This window comes from Coloeus monedula, assembly GCF_965178545.1.
Source record: "Coloeus monedula genome assembly, chromosome: 1".
Taxonomy (NCBI): Eukaryota; Metazoa; Chordata; class Aves; order Passeriformes; family Corvidae; genus Coloeus; species Coloeus monedula.
Genome location: NC_138781.1, coordinates 147831751 through 147853484, shown reverse-complemented (window position 1 = coordinate 147853484; position 21734 = coordinate 147831751). Strand labels below are relative to the sequence as shown.

At 44.3% G+C, this 21734-nt stretch overlaps 1 protein-coding gene across 7 annotated transcripts; it reads right to left on the bottom strand.

Annotated features, from left to right (window-relative positions):
* Positions 1–9363: 9363 nt before the first annotated feature.
* Positions 9364–21605, bottom strand: NTAQ1 (N-terminal glutamine amidase 1). Of its 7 annotated transcripts, none has more exons than XM_082283569.1 (6): positions 21429–21605; positions 21151–21250; positions 20425–20475; positions 18276–18424; positions 17825–17949; positions 9364–9592 (listed from the first exon to the last, which is right to left on the bottom strand). In XM_082283569.1, exons 1-6 carry the CDS (start codon positions 21500–21502, stop codon positions 9459–9461), a joined length of 633 nt encoding a protein of 210 aa, XP_082139695.1. In that variant the 5' UTR covers positions 21503–21605; the 3' UTR covers positions 9364–9458. The 7 variants fall into 7 exon arrangements, with proteins under 7 accessions (XP_082139695.1, XP_082139698.1, XP_082139699.1 ...); XM_082283572.1 differs by lacking the exon at positions 21429–21605 and adding an exon at positions 18869–19013 and having other exon boundaries at positions 21151–21246; XM_082283573.1 differs by lacking the exons at positions 21151–21250; positions 21429–21605 and adding exons at positions 18869–19013; positions 21081–21102.
* Positions 21606–21734: the final 129 nt, after the last annotated feature.

Genomic DNA, 21734 nt, shown 5'->3' with positions numbered 1-21734 from the left:
CAAGCATAGTCGGTACCGCTTCTGAGCGCCCTCCTCAGCCCCCTGATGTGCCCCCAGTGCTGCATTTCCACCGTTTCTTAACCCTCCCTGGACCCCAGAAGGCTGCAGAAGCATCCAGCAAGTGCCTGCTCCACAGCAAAACCCCTGTCCTTCCCCGCGTGGCCGCATCGCCCTGTGCCCTCTGCCCATGCCCGCTTCTCCCCGCGGGTGCTGTGTGTGACCAGCCGGGTGCTGCCGCAAGGACCCTTTTTATCTTGTGCACAACTTGCCTCCCTCGTCTGCATCTCTTTGCTGGAGCCAAATGTTTACGCTCGCCACACATGCCCTCAGCTGGCCAGAAACACTAATATCCCCGTGGCAGAGCAACAAAGCCTTCCGAAGGATCCTCCGTGCCGCTCAGCCCGGGCTCTGCCGTTCCTGCCCCCTGGGATCCCCGCTGCCTTTGGTGGCTGCTGGGAGCATGGAGGAGAGGGATTAGTCTTCTCGAGACTATTTATTTGCTTAGGTTTATCATTATTTCTTTTAATTTTGAAGGCACATGAGCATGCAGTGTGCAAATCACTGGAATAATACTGTCGGTAATTTTATGGCGTCTTTAGCACCATCCAAAATGAAAAAAACCCAACCCAACCAACAAACAACTCTCCCTGCAATGGAGCAATCTAAATAAAGTTCTTTAAGCAATACAATATTTCCCTGTATAGCTGTCAATGTTTCCACTGCCAGTTTGTCCTCATAAAGGAACTAAACTTTGGCACAGATTATATCAGAAAAAATAACATCTTCAAGTGTTTCCAAGGAGGTATAGGATAAGGGGGATTATGGAAGTTAAAATTACCAGAAGAGCTGTAAAATGTTGGCCTAATGGTCTCAGAAAGGAAAGAGCCTCGATTTACCCAGATTTACTTGCCCATGCTTGTGCCAGGGAGGGAGGGAGTGGAGCAGGAGCCCTTGCAGCATTTGCGCCTGACCAGGTAGCAGCAGCCAAGATGTGGATCCTCCTCAAGAAGAGCCAGCCGCTAATGGGAGGGGTGAGGAAACAATTCAGTGTTGCCCATTGCTAATGCCAAAGTGAGCTTGGGAGCCAACACCCGCTGGAAAATGTGCTGCTGTGGAAGCTGTCTGTATCTCTGTGTCCGCACACATGGGGAGGCCCACGGGCACGTGCGTGCGGACGGACACACACACAGTTAAAGCTTCCTTTCTGCAGTGTAAGGAAAGTCAGTAACTTTCTTGTCAGCAGCAGCTTTGCTTGAAGGAGAGATTTTAGAACATGGCTCATCCTGGGGTGGGATGGGGGGAGTTTCTGCATTAATCCCTAATCTCTTTTCTGGCTTTTTTTATTAGTATCTTCTGCTTGATGTCAGTGTAGCCTGCTTGATAGTCTACTGCCACCAGAAATGGTGTTTGATTTACAGAAGAGGTGGAAAGCTAAACAGAAAAGGATACAGATATTCCCGGGATCCTCATCTTGGTCTCTCTCCTGGCCATACCTGTCACCCCTGAGGTCTCCTGGCACCGCAGACTGGTGGAGGAACCCCAAAGCTCCTCTTGCTGGCCAGGATGGGTTGCTGTTGTACCCTCTCAGGTATCTAGGAAGCCACATTTACCTCCAGCCCATACTCAGGTTACCAGATGAACTGCATCCGCTGAGATCTTACATCCCACTTAATATTTAATTATCCTTTGCCCTCATTTTCCTAAGTGAGCAGTGAAACCCTAGCTAGCCTGTGTGCCCCAGCAGCATGGTGTTTTATTACAGAAAGCTCAAAACAAAGCTTCCATTTGCTAATCCAGCCATGCCGTATGGCTGTAGCACTGGAGCTCCATGGATCACTCTCCCAATGGCATTAAGCAGCAGCAAGGAGCAGTTCAAACAGTATTTGGGAGCAGGCTCTTCTGCACTATGCAGGCCAGGCAGAAGAGCTTACTGTGAGACACAGCAATGACAGCTCAGAGGAGACCAAGTGTTGGTGAAGATGGTGACACCTCTTTTGGACCCCACAAGTGTACTTCTGTCATGTGTCAGGCTTCAGATATCCTCAGCACTGGGCAATCTCCACATGTGTTTTTTGGACTCCACGTGCTAAGCCAGAGCATTTGCTTATTGAATGACCACAAATAATCCCCATTCGAGGATGTCTGTAAACCCAGCAAGCATCCTTGCCAGGTTGGATGGGGCTCTGAGCAACCTGGTCTAGTGGAAGGTGTCCCTCCCACAGCAGAGGGGTTGAAACTAGATGATTACGGTCCCTTTCAACCCAAACCATTCTGATTATTTGACCTTGAGTGGGGTGGTAATGTCCTGCAACTTCCACTGTCTGCATTGCCCCTGCAGGCAGCCAGCAGTGGGGACCCCATGGTCCCTGGCAAGGGCTGGGGACCTGCAGCAGTGTGGCCAGGGCCAGGCTGAGCTGTTCCACAGCCATGGATGTCCATGGCAGCTCAAAGCAGTGGGGCCACACAGAACATTGGCAGAAAGGTTTCATCAGGCTCTGCGCCTTGGAAAGGGTGGCCCTGCTCACACAGCCCTTGGCACCAACTCAGGGAGGCTGGGGCTTGGCCTCTGTGCATGGATCCGACCTCCATGTACCATGTGAGTGTGGAAAGGCTAGCAAGCAGGAGAAGCTGGGAATGTGCATGGGTCTTCTTTGCTGGCAACGAAGTCATTTGGTCTTTCAGATCTCAAAAGCACCCAACCTGGGGTGTTTTATTTAAAAATTATCAAAAAAGTTAAGTGAGAATGACACTTGAGTAAACAATCTACCCTGTAAAGGATCTCTGTCAAATATGGCAGGCAGGGCACTGCAAATCTTCCCCGAGTGCCTTCTTCCCAGCCTCCTGCTGGGAACAAGGCAGGGGGAGCACCCTGCTGGTGACGCCAGCAAGGAGAAAAGCTGGACCCCAAGCACTGGTTATTTTGCATCTCAGGACTCAGCGTATTGAGCTCTGTTTACTTTATGGGAACTCCATGGACAATGCATTTGAAAACTCCTGGCCAGACACATACCTTAGCATATTAAAAGGTATTTTTAGTACCTCTGGCAAAGCAGATCGAACTCTGCTTTTAGCTGTACTAAGACAACTCCATGGACTTTGCTGGCAACCCTGCAGATTCCTACTGAGGTAGCAACTGGTAGAGGTTACTTAACTAAATAGTTGCATTTCCTTCATGCAAGACAAAAACACAAGTGCAAATAATACTGGTGGGATTCCTGACTTATAGTAGGCTGTATTTTCTTCCTAAGAGAGCGACTCTGCCCAATAAAAGTTTCAATTGCCAAGAGACAGCATCACGTAGCAAGGAAAAATTACTCTAACTGTCGCCTCCTCAATTTGCGATGACTTTGTTTTTGTACTGGTATAAATATAACTGTGACCATTTCATACAGCAAAGTGCTCTGTGATGAGTACAGTATAAATAGTGGAACTGATTATGCTTGCTATAAACAAGGACTGGCAACCCTTGCTTCACCCCAGCAGTTAGGAACAGTGGAAGTGGCGGGAGCTTTACAGCTAAATGGTTAAAAGCCACAGAAGAACATTTTCTCGGGATGGCTCCAAGCGTGGAGCTGGTGTGCTGCCATTTCAGCAGCCAAGCTGAGATGGGGGGAAGCACGCCACCACAATTGCATACTAAAAAGAAGGGAAGGCTGAGATAACTACCATCTTCTTACTGTGTAGGCTGTTTGAAAAAAAATAACATATAATGATTCCTGCCTTATTGCAGTGTTTGGGTTCCAGATATAGCCTTGCATGGGAAGGCTGGTATGATGCTGAACCAAGCCAAATGAGCATTTCCTGCTTTTAAATAATATCATGTCAGGAATCCAGCTCATTGGAAACACCCTGCTCATCTTCCAGAGCAGGAAGCAGACATTCGTCATGAGTATCAGGTGAATAACGTCACTTCAGTCGGACTTTGTGAGTGACAGTTCACAGCTCAAGTCCTTAGTACTTATTTTTATGGCTATAAAATGAAGCTTGGTACATCTCATGCCTAGGAAGCAGTTTAGCTCACTCAGAAACTCAGGGACTTGCCAGAGGCCTTAGATAACTAAGTAAGATTTGTTTCAACTGCCCTCAGTATCCAAGGTATTTCCTACTGTAAGTATAAGGAAACACTGAGGATACTTAAACAACCATATTTGTTTATCTTAAGTCAAGCTGAAGAGATTTTCCAGAACCACTACTGCAGCTGCATTTAGCTTGCTGAAAGGCTGCATTTGTATAGAGTGCTTCACTTCAGACTTCACGATCACAAACGAACAGAGCTGAGCTCCACAGGGAAGTGCGCACAAACCTGGGCAGATGTCTCCAGACACTCACTCCTCAGTGCGCTTCATTAACCTTGGCATCAACTGGGCCAAGTCCTGCATAAGGAGGAAGCCAGAAGGCAGAAGAAAATCACCAGCATTCTCTCCCTCAAATTTCTGAGAAGGTAATTACCTGAAGAGAGACAGACGTCCAGACAGGTATCGCCTCGAGAGGAGGTGAGATTCTCCAAGCCTGTGAATACAATGTGTCATAGGAGGGCAACCCCACCAGACCTGGAGCCATCTGCTCTGCTGGGTGATGTGAAGTGATGCTCTGCAGGTCCTCCCCTCCAGCAGTGTGGCTCATGCCATGTGTGGGGGACAGCCACCACCTGGGTCAGGGACAGTGTCTCAGTAAAGGTTCTGCAAGACACTCAGTGCGAGGTAACCATGACTACTGTAGGGACAGGGTGGTATTTTCACACCTCATTCCTATTTTCTGGTACAGCTTTCTCAAGTCATTCAGTCTACAACCCTTGTTTCCTGAAAAGGTAGGGGGAAAAACCATGAAAAATGAGAAAATTTGGACCAAACTCATTCTAACAAGAAAACCCAACCAACCAGAAATGGCCATTTTACAGTAGAAGCAATGGTGCTTCAGAGCACACACAAGGCTCTGAGTGGACAATGAGGGTATGAGGAGAGGAGGCCACACATGTCAAAATGTCCTGAGCAAGGCTCTCATCCTGAAATTTGATTCATACAAATGTATCCCATTGCCCCTTTGCTTCCTGAATAGACCAGATCACATTGCAGCATCCCCAGCTATCTAAGTATAAACTGATAGCAAACCAATTGGTCTGACATCCTAAGGTGCCACACCCCCATTTTGGTGGGGACTCTGAGTGCTGACCAGATTCCCCAAACTAGCAGGTGGTGTGATGATGCTGCCATATGGTCCCTGCTGTGCAGGAAGGGCTTGCACTGACATTACAGGCTCAGGCAGTCCAGGGCAATACCTCCTACAGCCTTGCAAGATACAAATCACCTCTGCAATGCTGTCAGAATGAGTAATTTTTAACTGTAACAGCTACTGGCAGGGTTGAGTGTGCAGGGGGACCACCTCTGTCCATGTCCCAACCTGCACATCCACTGAATGCTGACTGCTCTCTCTGCTGGCCAACCGAGAAATGGGATTTTCTCAAGACAGACCTGGTCACATACAAGTTTGCAAAAATACACTGACCAAGCAAATACATGCCAGAAAAAAAAGTGTCTTTTTTTCTAAATCCACAAATAGGTGAATAAAAGAGGTCAGTTAACAAATAAACTATATTTTTAGGTAAAAAGCAGCAGCAAAGAAGAGAAAAAGGCGGGAGAGATGTGGGTGTTCCATCTCATGCTGCAGCTTTCTGCTGCAATAGCCTGATGGAGATGGGAGGAGCCACCTGTGAGATGGGATGTGCCCCTCCCCCCCCCCCCCCCATTACAAGGCTCTCACAGTTTTGCCCTATGATGTCTAGAAATAAAAGGCTTGGAGAATTTCCAGTGATCAACAGAATACAGAAGCTGGGAGACTGTGGGATTGTGAGTAACTGACCTGAGGGCAGGAGGGTTTCTCCTGGCTTTCTTCAATGCCTGACTCAAGGATCATCTAGTCCAAAAAGCCGCCACTTAGGGGCTCTAAACACATAAAAACTGTAATAACTGGACAATAGAAAGACATCACTGTGGGAAAGGACAAGGTAAAGAAGGCTGAAAGGGAATGGGAAGCTAAGCTGCACTAAGAAATCATTGTACTGAAAGTGCATAAGCAGCACATCTCTGCCCTGGACACATTGGGACAGCATCTGGACACAGTAAAGATTAAAAGTCTCAAGGGCTATAGACAGCATGGAGTGAAAATGAGCACAGGCTGATCCTATTGTGCCAGTGCACCCCAGACAATCACCCATCAATGCTTTTGTATTATTTCCTATCTCACAGTGGCGTGAGCCCAGCTCCCCTGCATCAAGGAGGGAGGTTCTCCCTAAGCACCACTTCAGTTGGGTGGCTGCACTGGCCAGCCTGGAGCTGTACCCGAGGACCAGCAGCTGTGCTCTGCCATACAATGTGCCCCACACACGTACGTATGACTGTGGTATGAAATTGCTTCAGTCTTAGGTGTTTAAATACATCAGTAGTCACAGAGCTGACAATTAGTGATGTCTGGCAGTGAAGTTGCCTCCTTGCCATCAGCTTTACAGTGGCAGTTCTTTGCTTGTACTTCTGCAGGTACACATGGCAAAGTGGCTCTCAGCAAACTTTGCTTTTCTGTCTGCAACTTAGTGTGGTGTTCAGTGGGAAAACCACACTGCTGGGGCCACCTCATGCATCAACTATGGGTTGACAGCAGAGGTTAAACACAGCAAGTTCCACAAAATAGTCAGGCCTAGGGTTACCTAGAGAAAGGACCAAAGAGGGGAGGGAATTCACTTAGTCCCTCTGATGGGACACCAGGACTAATCAGCATCAGAAAATAGCTGGTTTCTGATAATTACAGTGAATTGAGTAGCTTATCTTTGTGTTTGGGGCCCTAAATGAGCACTTGATGTATTCCTGAATTCTGTCCCTCTGATAGCATGCCTCCTGAAAGGTGATGAAATGCCCCCAGACCTGATGAGCTAGAGAGACAGCACCACAGTATCACCATCCTCAGCACTGAATGAAATCATTCTCTGGCTTCTACTGATCCCTCTGAAATGACAACTTTTTACAAGAGCTGCAAAACGTTGTTAATTATAGAAAAGCTATAATCACACACACACAGCCCGCTACATGTAAAATTAAGCACCTGTTCAGAATGATTAGAGAGAAAAAGGACTAACTCTTCACATTGATTTTTTTTAAACTTGCATATTCTGACTAATGGTTGCGGCTGTTCTCCTTCTTAACAGCCTTGATGCTGAAACTAGATTAAACCAGGCAGATTCTTGTGTCTTGACCCCCACTAAAGGGAGTGTGTCACAGATTTCAGGCACCGGAAACCAGCTGAGGTTAAATCAAATGACATACTCAAGTAGGGAGGGATGAGAACCTCATGTTCTGTAACAACTTAAAGGGCCTGTTGAGCAATGCACAGGAACTCTGTGTCTATGAGATTCAACCACTTGAAGGATAAGAAGTGCTTAACACAACCCGTTCATCTAAAACCTGGATCTTTACATTCTCACTTCTGCTGTGTCTACCCCAGTGCGTTGGCAGCTACTGGAGCTGAGCAGGCAAACTGCTGCTGCTGCTCTACATTGTCACAGCCAGCCCTAACAGCACTCAAAACCAGTAAGTAACAACATCTTCATTCCCTCAGAGCATGCCTGCTACATCAGCATCAGGCAGAAAGAGCTGCAATTTCATCCAAACATGGATACATCAGACCTTTTACACAGGAGTATCTGGTTAAATCCAGCTGTTTCCTCTCAAGAGGGTTCTGTGCATCAGTTTATCAGGAATCCTGAATTTCATTTCAGTTTCCTCTGGTGAAGCTGGTTCAGAGTGACAAAAATTGCAGATCAACTGTCCCACTCCAGAGAGGAGTGTCCCAACAACCAGCCTCCTAACTATAGTCCCTGTTGGCACTCAAGGAATATGTGTAGTAGCAGACTATCTGCACAGGCAACCAACTGTGCTGCATCTGGCAACAGAAAGTTTAGGTTTCTATATTCAGCAGCCCTTATGACACAGAAAGAGATGTCTGGGTGAAGTGAATCAATCCCACAGTTGTTCAGTTGGCTGTCTCTGCTGTTAATATGCTGAGTAAATTCTCTTAGAACTGATGAGAAATACAGTAATACACTACGTATATAACAATATACCTATGTAACAGTGATACACATGTAAGATTCTTACAGGTTTTTATATTTTTCTGTACTTACAAATAAAATGATCCCTTAATACTTAAAACCTGTACTGTGCTTTTCCTCATCAGGAATGAAGTGCATCACAAATGTTTACTGTAGTCTCAATCCCAGCAGGTTTCCAAGCCCTGACTGGATAAAGCCCTGAGCAGCCTGGTCTGACCCAATTTGAACAGGAGATTGGACTAGCAACTGCCTGACCCTTCTAACCTGTGCTATTCTACCAGTCTGTGAGTCTATGATGTGCTAGTGTATAAAGCAGAATGGATCCAAAGATGAGAATTGAAGACCTCGTTTTAGCCTGTTTCTGCAATTCCATGTTTAGGGCACTCTTCTAAGAAGTGTGAGACTGCTCCAAACCCTCAGTCAGCATGATGGCTTTCCTGGGATGCCCTGCAGAGATGCAGCTTGGTATCACCTCTATGGATATTCAGCAGCAGACAACCCTGGAGGGGGAGGTTTTCTCACTCCCTTCCCCCCAGCCATATGGCCCTGCTGATTTCCTTACACCAGCAGGAGCAGCTGTCTGACCTCATGACAGGCCAGTTCAAGGAACCAAGAGGCAGGAAAAAAAAACCCCTCAAAAAAACTTCCTGCTTTCTGTCAGAATTACCCCGCATTACCACAAGGCCAAACAAACACCAAGTGCAAGAAGATGGGAGCAGGTGAGAATGCACAGCCAGCATGAGAAGCAAAAATAGCAACTGCATCTTCCAGGAACTGTCAGCACTAGGCCATTTAACTGAAATGGCAGGATTTAATCCTCCCCTTGTACAGCACAGAAACCTGGATGCTAACCTGGTTTTACACAGTGCATGGGAGTTCACAACTGAACTACTAAATCAATGCCCTTTACACTTCTACTAAATAAGGACTAATCAGTAAAGCTAGTGAGGAAACTGAGATGCACTGTCTGTTTATATATAATTGACAGCAATCATAACATGAAGAAAACCATATCTCACTTTTTAAATGTGACAACATGTAGCAATTTAGGCTACAATATTCAGTATTTTATGCACATATTTTTCCAGAAGCTTTTTTTGCAGCTCTTTTCAGTTTGGGCACAGTAGCTGGAAAAGCAATATGCTTATGGTGGGATGTCTGCCTTTGATTTGACATTAAAAACCAAGTGCATTCTTACATAATTAAAATAAAAGTTTTTATTCCGTTCATTGTATTTCTGACTGGGTGTTCTATTTTTCCAAATACTTACTCCAGGTACAGAAATGTAAACCATAAATACAGTGTAAGAGCAGCAAAACAAAACACATCCCCTCAAAACAGAACCAGAAGAGCTTTGTTCACTTCACTGTCCTTCCAAGGAATAGCTGTAATCAGTTTGACTGCCAAATTGATGCACAAAGTCTGAAAGGGAGAACACTGAGCCCCATCCCACTTCAGGATTCATACTGATGAAATCATCCAAGTTCATCTTGGAATCTAAAAAAAGGACCAGAAAAGGGAAATACTTAAGTTCCTGATGCAGGTTCTGTAGCACAGGTATACATCTTTCAATAACACATTTCGACCCCCTCTTCAATAGTTCAGTTCACTCCAGCAAAATTCTGCAAATTGTATGGTGGTACAAAAACATCTATTTCCTGTCTCTGAAACATTGCTTTTGCCCCGATTCCCCTCACTGCCCATGGCAGTAATCACTTTACAGGATCAGTAAGCATCCAGTAAGTAATTAGAAACTAGCATTTGTTGGTAAGATTTTTCCCTACAATGTCAGCCTAGAAGGGTCGAGTAGTGTCAGAGAACTGGAGTGCAAGTAACAACCAACACAGGGAAGTGCAATGCAGTCTTCCTGCATTCACACAAATGGGATTATTTAAAAGCATACTATTCACCCATTTAAGTTCTGAACCAAAGTCAATGGAGTCAACTCTTGCACTGACCACAGAAGAACAGGATCACAGCAGCAGTCAGAACTGCAAGTTGCTTATTGTCTCTCAGAAGTGATTATGCCCTTGGCAAAACTACAGTTTGTTACTCTCCAGATTGCAGTATTTGCTTTCCCTCCAGCCCTGAACTTTGTCCTTGCTGAACATGGGCCCACTGCAGGGCCAGAATATGCAGAGGGGAGGAGATGTGTGACTTAACCCAGCCTCCAGCCCAGAGGGATGCTCAGGTGAAGAAGAGCACAAACCTAGGCTGGGGGCAAATATTTATTATTTGTGAATCCTGAATGACAGAATGAAGTCAGAGGGGGAGAAGTTTAACTGCCATGGTTTCAAGAGAAAAGTAACCATGACTGCTCTTTGCCAGGGTTTTAATCTGCTCTGACCCTTGCAGGAAAGGTAGTAACCATTCTGTCCCATTCGTGGATCCCAGAGAGCTCACTGGCAAAGTGCTGGAGTGCAGTTTTGGGTTTAGGTGCCTTATACATCCTTGTGCCTTATACATGCCTGGTACAAGCTTTGCTGACTCAGAACCATGCCAATCAGAGGTCCAGTTCTGATGACAAACATCTGTGGGCTTGTTGTTTTATGTTCTCATGGATGATGTGTGCAAATAAATCTTTTTAAATGCCCATTAAAAGAAAACTGGCAGAGAATGAGTTTAAGGAACAGAGTGGTAAAGCCACTGTTACAGGTTTATTTTACAGATTTACTGTTAACACCTTTTCCACTGTATTAAGTATTTATTTTACCATGGATGATTCATGGTTGCATTTAAGGATTACGAATCAAACAAGAGGAGGCTCTAATGAATAAGATTATAAAATCCAAAGGAGGGAATTTGCCTCAGCTGCAAAAAGCTTGTGTAACTAGGCTTACCATTATGGACAGTGTAAGCAAGGAAGGGAAGATGATGTTCAGGAACCCCAGACTCAGGAGTCCCAGGCATAATCCAGCCCCTTAAGGCCTCTGTTTGCACCATGTCTACACTACAGCACAGCTTTGTGATTTGCCTGATCCCAGCTCTCACCCTTTCTGAGGTCTGGCCCCTAAATCTTTTCTTGTTAACATGTTTGAACTCTGCATATGGAAAATCCTTATGTCCAGCCAAGCATAGTCCTATTGCTGAAGTGAGTTTGGCAGAACAGGAACAATGTCTGCCTACGTGGGAATTTAAAATAGCACAAGCTCAGCAATTTGCTGTCATAGCTCAAGAACAAATTAGTAGTGGATAAAAGCTCTTGCTTGCTGGTAGACTGGTAAGTCTGTTTTCCAGTTTCAAACTTGTCTTTTCTTCCCAGATGCTTTTTCAAAATTAATGTGATTCTTCATATACTTTAAGATTAAAAAAATAAATTATTCTCTGCTTTATGTGCATTGAGAAGAGTAAAATAATTTCATAAAACTGTTCTGTGAATGATAAGGCAGTCCAAAGGAGATTGTTCCAGTAGTTACAAACACAGATGCTGTTCACAACTTGGAAGTTGCTATCACAATGCCTGCAGGAAATGAAATATTGTCTTAAATTCAGACGGATTGTGGCAGAGCATAACACAGCCCATAAGAGAAATGTAATGAAAGGAATAGTTGTTTCACCAAAGTAAACAAGTCCTTTCCCATGAAGAGCGATGGCCTAAGAACCTGTCGGTAGATGGCACTGGAGCAGCACAGGAGTTCTGATCCGTGGGGAAAAACTTAGTGAGACCTCTCCCGTTTTATTCGTGTAATAACAGCCTTTCTATGCTGCTCTTTCCTCATCTGAAAGCTCTATCTGAAGGCCGTGCGTGTTTAGACTTTACAGCTTTAGGAAACAGCTCGGCAAAAATGCATGAGAATACCACAAAGTCCTCTTCCCGAAGCGGATGAAGAGTGACAAGCATCAGAATTTACAAAACATACATCTGGATGCTACAGCTGGCAAGCCAAGATTCTCTCTCCACAAAAGCAAGGTATTCTACAACAATTTCACAAGACCAATAGCAGCAAAATAATTTTATTTTAAGATTTACATTACACTTGCAGTTTTCCTCAAGTGCTGTGACTGTTACACTAGCTTGCATTTGTGCATGCTTAGAGCTCATCTTCCTCTTTGACCAAACATACTTTGTTAACACACACCCACAAATGAGACCTATCTGGCCCATTCTGGGATTCCTGCATAATTTTATTTTTGTTTAAATTAAGTCTGACGCTTTTACCCCGAGCAGGGATGAAGTTAAAGGCCACACACTATCTCAGGCATTGTTAGTCATGATCCTTGTGGCTTCTGCCAACAGTAGTTAGAAAGCAGTGTTTAAGCCAAGCCTTGGCTTGGCTTACAGACCTTGGACTAACTTGTCATAATTACAGCTGCCCAAGGGCTGCTAGAAGCAAGGAAGTCTGGAACAAAGCCTCCAGGATCAGTTCTGCTGGTGCCTAAAACCTTGGGGGCACCTAAAATACCTAGAAAGTTGGACTCTTCACAGACTTGTGTAGGTGTTTACAGTTCTCTTCAGATCCTCCTCCCTGTCTGAGCAGGGAGGTAAGTCAGCAGGACTCTTCCCACACTCAGCTGGGGGGCTGCTGTCTCCACAGCTGAGATATAACTGACTGTGCAAACCATCCTGGTTGATCTCAATGTAAAAACACAGCTCACCACTTTTAATTATCTTTCACAGAAAGTAGTGTCATTTCAATAAGCCACTCTGGGAATTTAAATACTTCTTACTTGTGTCTTTATTGTATCTATATGACTTGATTCATTACTTCCACAAGAGCTTATGAAGTAAGGACCTAACTTGACAGACTGGAGGTTTATTCACATGAGAGGAGCAGAAGGTTCCCATGAAGTGCAGAGGAGCTACTTGTATCCCTATCAGCGCCTTCCTTTTCACTTCCACTAGGATCCTGCCACTGCATCAGAGAGGAGATACAGAAAGCAACGGCAGACATCTGCCTGGCCTGTGTCTAGCAGCTTTCCTGTTACCTATCTGTTTGATACACAGTGTCTCCACAATTTCCCAGCTGTCCTACTCATGCTCTTCAAAATTAAAAACACCAACCCAAGTAAAACCCCATCATTATTGACTACGAGGGATTTTAATAATAATAAAAAGAACAAAAAGCTTTTACAAATCAATCCAGCAAGTGTGCTACCAAACACCTTGAGAGAACTGAAATTCAAACCAGTGCTTTACAGTGTTAGAGCTGCTGCTAACACTTGTACATAAGCCATAGGACCATCTGTTCTGAGTAATTTTGAAATGCACTGTGCAAGCTGTATTTTACACAGGCTTGCAGTAAGGAGGGCTGATCTCATCCCAAGTCATAAACTAAGAGGAATCAGACCTCATTAATTTGTAGAAAGAAGATTTAAAAGAAAACCCCAGGTTGGGCTCACCAGCTCTAGAATAATGAATCTGTTCACCAAATCTCATTATCTTGCTTTTTATTATTTGAACAAAACATCCTGTTTTCTTTCAACAGGAAGTCACTGGCAAACAGGTGGGACCACGGGAATCTGCTGCAGCTCAGGTATGTTTAGTCCAGCAGAGCTGTTTGAGGACCCTGCAGCCAGTTAGGCTGGCCAGCTTCTCCTGGCATCCATGGCAGCAGAGCAGAACAGAGGCCAGAGCAAGGTCAGTAAAAACCACAAAGGCCTAACTCTGGGAAACAGCTAGAGCAGAGCCAGTTCCAAGAGGCGAATGCTTAGCATGTGAGTTCTGAGAAGATACTGAGGAGTCTGAGAGGGTTTGTTTTTGTGGTTTTATTGATTGGACTGGAGTTGTTTGTCTTTTAGAAAAATGCTTTACAAAAAAATCACCTTGTTCCACCTTCAGTTTTTTTAAGCATAGACTGGAATTTATGACTCCATGTAAACTTATTTTTGATGATTTATTTTGCAACCCCATGAACAGGACAAATGCAGTTAAAGATTTATTGAGTTACTAGTAGGAGAGAAATGCTCAATTTGTTACAGATCGGGATTCCTCAATTCAATTCCAAAAGGGTTTGGTAGCAGGGGAGGGCTGTAGGAATGGCTTCTCTAGAAGCTTTCCCCATGTCCAACAAAGACAATGCCAGCCAGCTCCAGGATGGACCCACCTCTGGCAAAGGCTGAGCCCATCAGCGATTGTCGTAGTGCCTCTTCCTTTAAGCAATTTTAAAAAGCTATTGCACAGAAGTAATTGTATCCAGAGAAGAGTGGGAGAAACGTGGGAGAAACAACTCTGCAGACACCAAGGTCAGTGAGAATGAGGGGCAGGAGGTGCTCCAGGCACCAGAACAGATACTCCCCTGCAGCCCGTGGTGAAGATCACGGTGAGGCAGCTGTGCCCCTGCAGCCCATGGAGGAGCCTCACGCTGGAGCAGGTGGATGCCTGAAAGGAGGCTGTGACCCCATGGGAAGCCCATGCTGGAGCAGGCTACTGGCAGGGACCTGCAGACCTATGGAGAGACGAGTCACGCTGGAGCAGGTTTGGTGGCAGGACCTGTGACCCCGGGGGGAATCCATGCAGGAGCAGCCTGCTCCTGAAGGACTGCACCCTGTGGAAAGGGACCCACACTGGAGCAGCTCATGAAGATCTGCAGCCCATGGGATGAAGTTCATGAAGTACTGCAAGGGAGGAACCCCACACTGGAGCAAGGGAAGGACTCCTCTTCCCTGGGCAGCAGTGGCAGAATCAACCTGTGATGACTGCAACCCCCATTCCCCATTGAGGGGGGAGGGAGGAGGTAGAAAATTGAGAATAAAGTTAAGACTGGTAAGGAGGAAAGGTGTTTTTTGCATTTGTTTTGCTCCTCTTTATCCTGCTCTGATTTTGATTGGTAATAAATTCAACTAATTTCCCCAAGTTGAGTCTGTTTCACTCATGACAGTAATCAGTGAGTGATCTCTCCCCGTCCTTATCTCATCTCATCTCATCTCATCCTTATTAGTTTTCATTATATTTTCTCTCCTCTGTACAGCTGAGGATGAGAGTGACTGAGCAGCTTTGGTGGGCACCTGGCATCCAGGCAGGTCAAACTGCAACAAACATCAAAGAAGACAAACAGGAAACAGAAGGAATATAAAAACCTTGCATCTTCTCAAAAGCTTAGGAATTTGGCTACTCTAAATGAAAGCAAAAGAAAAAAAAAACCGAAAAAAAACAACCTACCAAAACAAACCGACTCTGGTGTTAAAACAATATGGGGTCCATTCTGTCAGCCATTATATTGCAGTCACCTCTAACATGAAATATGCAAGTAATTTAATCTAATGCAAACACAAATCAACATGGAAAGCAGAATGTTCTATCTACATGAAACGGCAGGGAGAAAACAGTTATCTGCAATGGAATTTGGCATGGACATGAACATTAATACCCCAGGCTCTTTTATGATAACAAAAGGTCTGACACCCAGTTTTACATCAAATTAAAAATAAGGCAGCTTTATGCCTGATAAAACTGTGCTGAGACATTACAGTTAAACCCAGACTCCTCGCAGACTCACAGCACTGTGCACATTGAAGCACGCATCATTATTAAGTATCTCAAGAGAATACAGAGGGAAGACAAAAAGTAAAGCTGGAGGAACTGGTACTAAATGAAAGACAACTTGAACTAGACGTCCTAGATTTGAGACAATCTAGTCCTGTTCTGACTCAGACTTTGAAGCTCCCTAGTGAATGACTTTTCACCTTCAGTGGGTGCAAGGTCACAAATTTCTTTCAGGCAACTGACCAGGAGACCAGAGCACATCAGCACAGAGCTGGAATACTGTGTCCATTGGAGCTCCTCAGCACAAAAAAAAAACCAAAACCAAAACAAAACATGGCCATACTGGAGTAAGCCCAGAAGAGGAAAATCAAGTCGTTTGGTGCAAGGCAATTATTTTATTCAAGGAGAGGCTGAGAGAACTGGGTCTGTTCAGTCTTAAAAGGAGAAGATGAAGAGGAGACATTACTGGTGCCTACATCTACCTGATCAGAGGTAGGACAATGGAGCCAGAGTCTTCTTGGAGCAGCCTGGCAACAGGACAAGAAGTGAGAAAAGCAAGTTGGAACACAGGAAATTCAGTTCATATACTAGGATTTTTTATTCATTTTTTGTTTACCATGATAGTGGTCAAACATTGGAACACTGTCCAGAAAGGTGGTGGAATCACCATCCCTGGAGGTATTCAAGACCAGACTAGACAGAGCCCTGAGGAATCCCTGTTTTGGGTAGATGTTGGACTGGATGACCTATGAACATTTCATTCAACATGGCAAAGTAGAGAACAAAGAATGAAAGCATAAGAGGAAGTAAGAGCTACATACCTTTCACTATCTACCAGCACCACAGAGACAATCTGGAGGCTGGCTGAGGCCTGTGGCTGCTGCTCACCAGTGAGGTAAAGCTCAGCCAAACAAGACAGGTAAGGGGAGAGTTACAGGGTTTGCAGCTATGGAGTAATTTACTCCAGCTAGAGACACATGTACACATCTGCAACTGTTTGAGTCATTCTGTAACTTACTACCTACAAGTAATGGTTTTTACTCTTTTGATTTGAATAGAACTGTTTTGCTTTCTTGGTCTGACCTCGTCTATATTCCTCACACTTTCATTAGCTCTCAGCTATCAAAACAACAAGGTTTCCACAGGCAAAAAAGTTCTCAGCACCTAAGAGGCTCCACCTAACAGAGAACCATCCACTGTAGTTCAGGACTTCTACACTCCCTACAATATCTTTGCATAAAACTCTGCTGAAGATAATAACTAAGAGTTAGAATTCAAGGTGCTTCATAACCTGGATTGTCTAGAAAACACGTAAAGCCTCATAAAGATACATCTGTGTTCCTGCTCACTCTCATAATTCATTTCTACTCTTACGTGAAACACCAAGCTTCCTTAGAAGCCAAAGCAAAGACAGAGAATTCATTTCCCAGCAACTTCAAACCACGATACACTTGGACCTAAAGACAAAACGTGTTTCTTTGACCCTGCCTTCTCTAACATTAACACATAGCAGTACTGCATTATTAAAAATCAACAAAACCAAACATGCAGAGAAGTAACATGAAAGCTCTTTCAAACTCTTTCAAAGCAAAACTTCACCATGCTTTCCTTGGAAGAAAATGAGAGAACAAACAAACATACACATGGCAAATGTTAGTCGGCTTGCAGAACACATGATCAGAATAAGCTGAAGTGCTGCGTGATAAGAATGTTTTAAGCAGCTCTACAGAATAGATCGCACGTCTTTACCTCTCTTTCTGCCTGGCCCAGAGGATTAGCCAGGCTATCGCTTAAAAGATGCTTAAGGCTTAGGGAAAAACTTGCCAACTTGTCAGTGACTTAAGACATCCTGGAGTCAATTCACCTGGTAGAGAAACCTCAAACACTTCATGCAGGCAAAGCCACCACACTGAGCAGAGCCTGAAAACTACCTTGCCAACACTACTTTGCCAGAATGGGATCTGTGTGCTAGTGTGCTATAATCAGTGTGTTAAAAACTTTGTGGCCCCTAAGCAAGTTAGTCGGCCTGTTTGCTTCAGTTTCCTGCTGTAATGAGAGAAGAGTATTACTTACCTCTCACTCTCTGCTCAGTTTATGAAGATTAGTAATTAAAGTTTGATAACAGTAAATGGGTATGTTAGACTATGTGTTCAAAATAGAGTACCAAATGCTCATAGCCCTATTTTTTCCCATATGAAGTAGTAAGCTGACCGGACAAATGCTACAGAAGTTATTTATTTCCCATGTGCATCCTGGACTATCTCATTCAGCACTGTAAGCAGGAAGAAGTAGTTCTGGGAGCTTACCTGCAGTTTCAATGCAAGGGTATGGAGGAGGAGGTTTCTGCCATTTTCCATTTACATCCTTCATATGAGATCTGTCTGAAGCAAATGTTTTCAAGTACAAATCTGCTTGAATCATTCTGATGTTTCTAAATAAAAATGCAAAATTGTATTAAGAGATGCATGTACACAATACTGCATTAATCACTCAGAACAAGAGTACTTTCCTCTCATCGAGGAGCACTAACATTATTAAATACACAAACCAGCAATGTTGGGCCAAGTCATTAACATGACGCTACAGTAGGAAAGAAAAGAGCTTTTGATGACTAAGGTAAAGAGCTTTAGACAAGTAACACAGTGCATTTATTTTACTGGAGTATAGCAAAGAACCTCTGTTACTATGCATACACAAAGAACTTGAACTTTGATTTCATGAAATAACATCCATAGTCTTTATATTTTTTGTTATCACCTGTGAAACTCTGGACGAAGGCTGTCATCCGACCTAAAGGCCTCCACACTATACACGTCAAAAGGACATGGAAACGGCAACACTGTGTCAAGATCATAAATGAAGTTCTGCTCCCCGCTGGAAACATGAAGTAGAATAACATGGTAGTCCTGGGAAGAAAGGTAATGGCTATTAGTTAAACAGCCATTAATGAGACACTGGCAAAGAGAGTGGAAAAAAAAAATTCCTAAAAGCATAAGTTCAGATCCTTTTTTTAAAGACTGCTTTCTGTCCTGGAATATTAAGTCTGTAACATTTCTGGCACCAGGAGAGAGATTTCCTAATGCCTATCTTGCCCATCTGCTCTTCCAGAAACCTGGGTATTCTCCCCATTTCTTTGCAGCTTCCTTTGATTTAAGCCAAGACAGCTAAACTAAAGTGTATGCTACTCCTAAGAAAACAGAAAATTTCTTTCATGTTCCACATCAAACCACAAAAGTTGTTTGGTTAAGCACTTTTTTCTTAGACCCATTCATACATAAAAACTCACAAGATACAATGATAGATTAGTATTAAAGTTACCTAGTGATCTCTTCTAATAAGAGATTTTGTACCTGTTGCAGTAACACGGTCTGTGAATTTGAGTGTCGAGTGTTCAGCTGCCAGAAGCACTTGAAAAACCAGCACACCACTGAAAAACCAGTGAACAGCTCAGGAGGACCACAGGAGTAAGACAATTTCCTGTAGCAGCTCTGGAAGCTGGGAAAAAATATCTGTGGGTACTCTATCACACTTTTTCAAGGCAACTATTTTATCAAGACATTTGGGTAATGCAGTGCAGTTTTATTCCTTAACTTGTAAGAAACACAGGTGGAGGTTTGCAGATGCTGCAGTTACTGATGTTAAGTGTCAGGTATGTACACTGCTGTTTTCCAAAATTAAACTGAAGGTAGCCCTTAACTTAAATTTACATTGAATCCACTCACAAAAAGTGTTGAGCACTGTCTTTTGACATTTTCAATATTAAAACCACAAAGAGATTTGAATGAAAAAGATTTGGGCAAACTAACTTCACCAGACCAATACACATACACAACCGTATTCAATAGTATTTAGAAAAACCTGTTACAGAGTATAACAAAAATTAACTTACAAGCTTTGCACAACCTATGATCCACTGAAACATCAAAGTTAAAAGACCTTTCAATCCATTAATTTTTATGGGAAATCCACATGCTGCCATGGCCTTTCCTGACTCTGCTATTCCTTTTCAGGTCATCTCTATAACACTCGGATCTTTTTTAAAACCAAACCTTTTTTTTTTTTTGTACTGTAAAGATACCAATATTTTGGAAGAGAATGAGTGATTCAGAAATCAGAAAACTTCAGAAATTTGCAGATTACTTTGCAGAATTTCAGAAACAGAAATTGTCAAAAGAAGTAGTTTGTTCTGTGCCAGATAACTGAAAGGAGTCTATAATGATACCAGGGAATTCTGCATCAGCAATTACTGAACTACACTAATTGATCAAATGACACTTCAAAGCCACTGTTAATGGGTCAGTTTAACTGCTGACACCTGAATGCATATACAGTTTGTATTTTTCTATCATCTGGCAGGCCTACATAAATATTTTCATCCATCTACTTCTTACAAATAAAGTCATCCACCTACAATTCTACAGAGCTGTCAGCCTCGATACCCAGATAATAATTTTCACAAATGTGTTATGCATTCTTACTAATATTAAGACTTGTCACCTGTAGGTTTTACTTACTGCCTTGCTAATAATTTATGATGGATGGTGCAAAGGAGCATCAGATTTAGGCTATTTATAAATCTGTTGTAAAAGAATTATAAATATTAATGCAAAACTATACAATGTGTGAAGTTGGAGAGGACTTCAAGAGGGCATCTGATCCAACCTGTTGCTCAAGGAGACTCCTACAGCCAGCTGCTCAGGACTATCTGGAGAGCTTTTAAAAATCTCCAAGGACGGAGACTCCACAACTCCTCTGAGCAACCTGCTCCAGTGCTTCATCACCCGCAGACTAAAAAGTGTTCCATTTTGTTCACATGGAACAGTTTGTTACATGTCCATGTGTGATCCTGCAGCTATCAACCACAGAGGCACACACTCAAAATTACTGAGAGCAATGAATGCCTTACCCAGACAACAGGCTCATCTCCATGTCCAGATTTCTGCTTCCAGAGTGGAATCTGAAAGTTATAAGTGAACCTGAAGTGAATAAAATCTTTCAGATTAATACAGAGTAATTTCAGGTAAATTGGTTAGTTCTTTGCTAACCTATCAACTTCCTCGGCTTACATCTGTGCTGCAGTAACAAAGTTTTTTCCAGTTTCTCTCTCTGGAGCATGAAATTGGAGATACTATTCTGGGCCACATTAGAATAAGGTGTCCAGAGAAGTGGTGGAATCACCATCCCCAGAAACATCCAAAAGACTTGGGGATAAGGTTTAGGGGTGAACACAGTGCTGCTGGGTTAACAGTTGGACTTGATGGTCTTAGAGGTCTGCTCCAACTTTATGGTTATTAAAGGTCCTATGATTTTATAAACATAACCATTCTCTTAAATTGACAGATTACAGACAGCATTACTCCCACAGTGCACAGGGACACCATGCCTCTTCCCACTGTCCTGAATGCAGTGGATAATTAAAAGATCTCATGTGGTGTGGTTGGCACACCTCTAAGCCAAAGTGAGCTACAAGGCAGGTCTGGACTGCATCTCATCTGCAGGCTGGGCTAAAGGCTCACTCCCCAACACCGGGCTGTGGTTGAAATGGCTGGGATCATGTCTCACCTACACTGGGCTGCGGTCTGAAGGCCCGAGCCTCTCCATAGCTGACTCTGATCACATCCCATTGACTCACCATCCTCCTATCATTGGATATGAAAACAGCATAAAATTCTTCTAAAGGGTACCGATCCTGACTCCTGATGTAGTCACAAAGCTTCCAAACATTTTCTTCACTGCAAAACACAAAACCGATTATTTATTTTTTCTCCAACTTCATTTCTCGTCACGAGAAACGAGCCCAGCAGTGTGATCAGCCCGCAGCCGCGCCACTCCCGCCGGTGGCTCCGGCTGTCCCGGCGCCTTACGCTGGGGCGGGGGGCACCCGCCCGCCCTTACCGCTGTCCCCCTTACCAGTAGCAGCTAGTGTAGGTGCAGGCGGGGCGGGGCGGCACCGCCGCCTCATAGGCGGCCTCGGGCCGCGCCATGGCTGGTCTGAGCGGGGGTGAGGGCGGCGCAGGAAGAGCTGGGCCCGGCGGAGGCAGCCGCTACGCCGTCCCCGAGGAAAGCAGGGCCATCCCGCCTCGGCGCGGGCACTTCACAGGTACGGCCGAAGCGGCGGCCGGAGAAGCAGGGGACCTCTCAAAAGGGGAGGGACGAGGCGGAGCCGCCGAGCCAACCCCGCCCCGCGCCGGGGAGCGCAGCGCTCCGAGTTTTCGG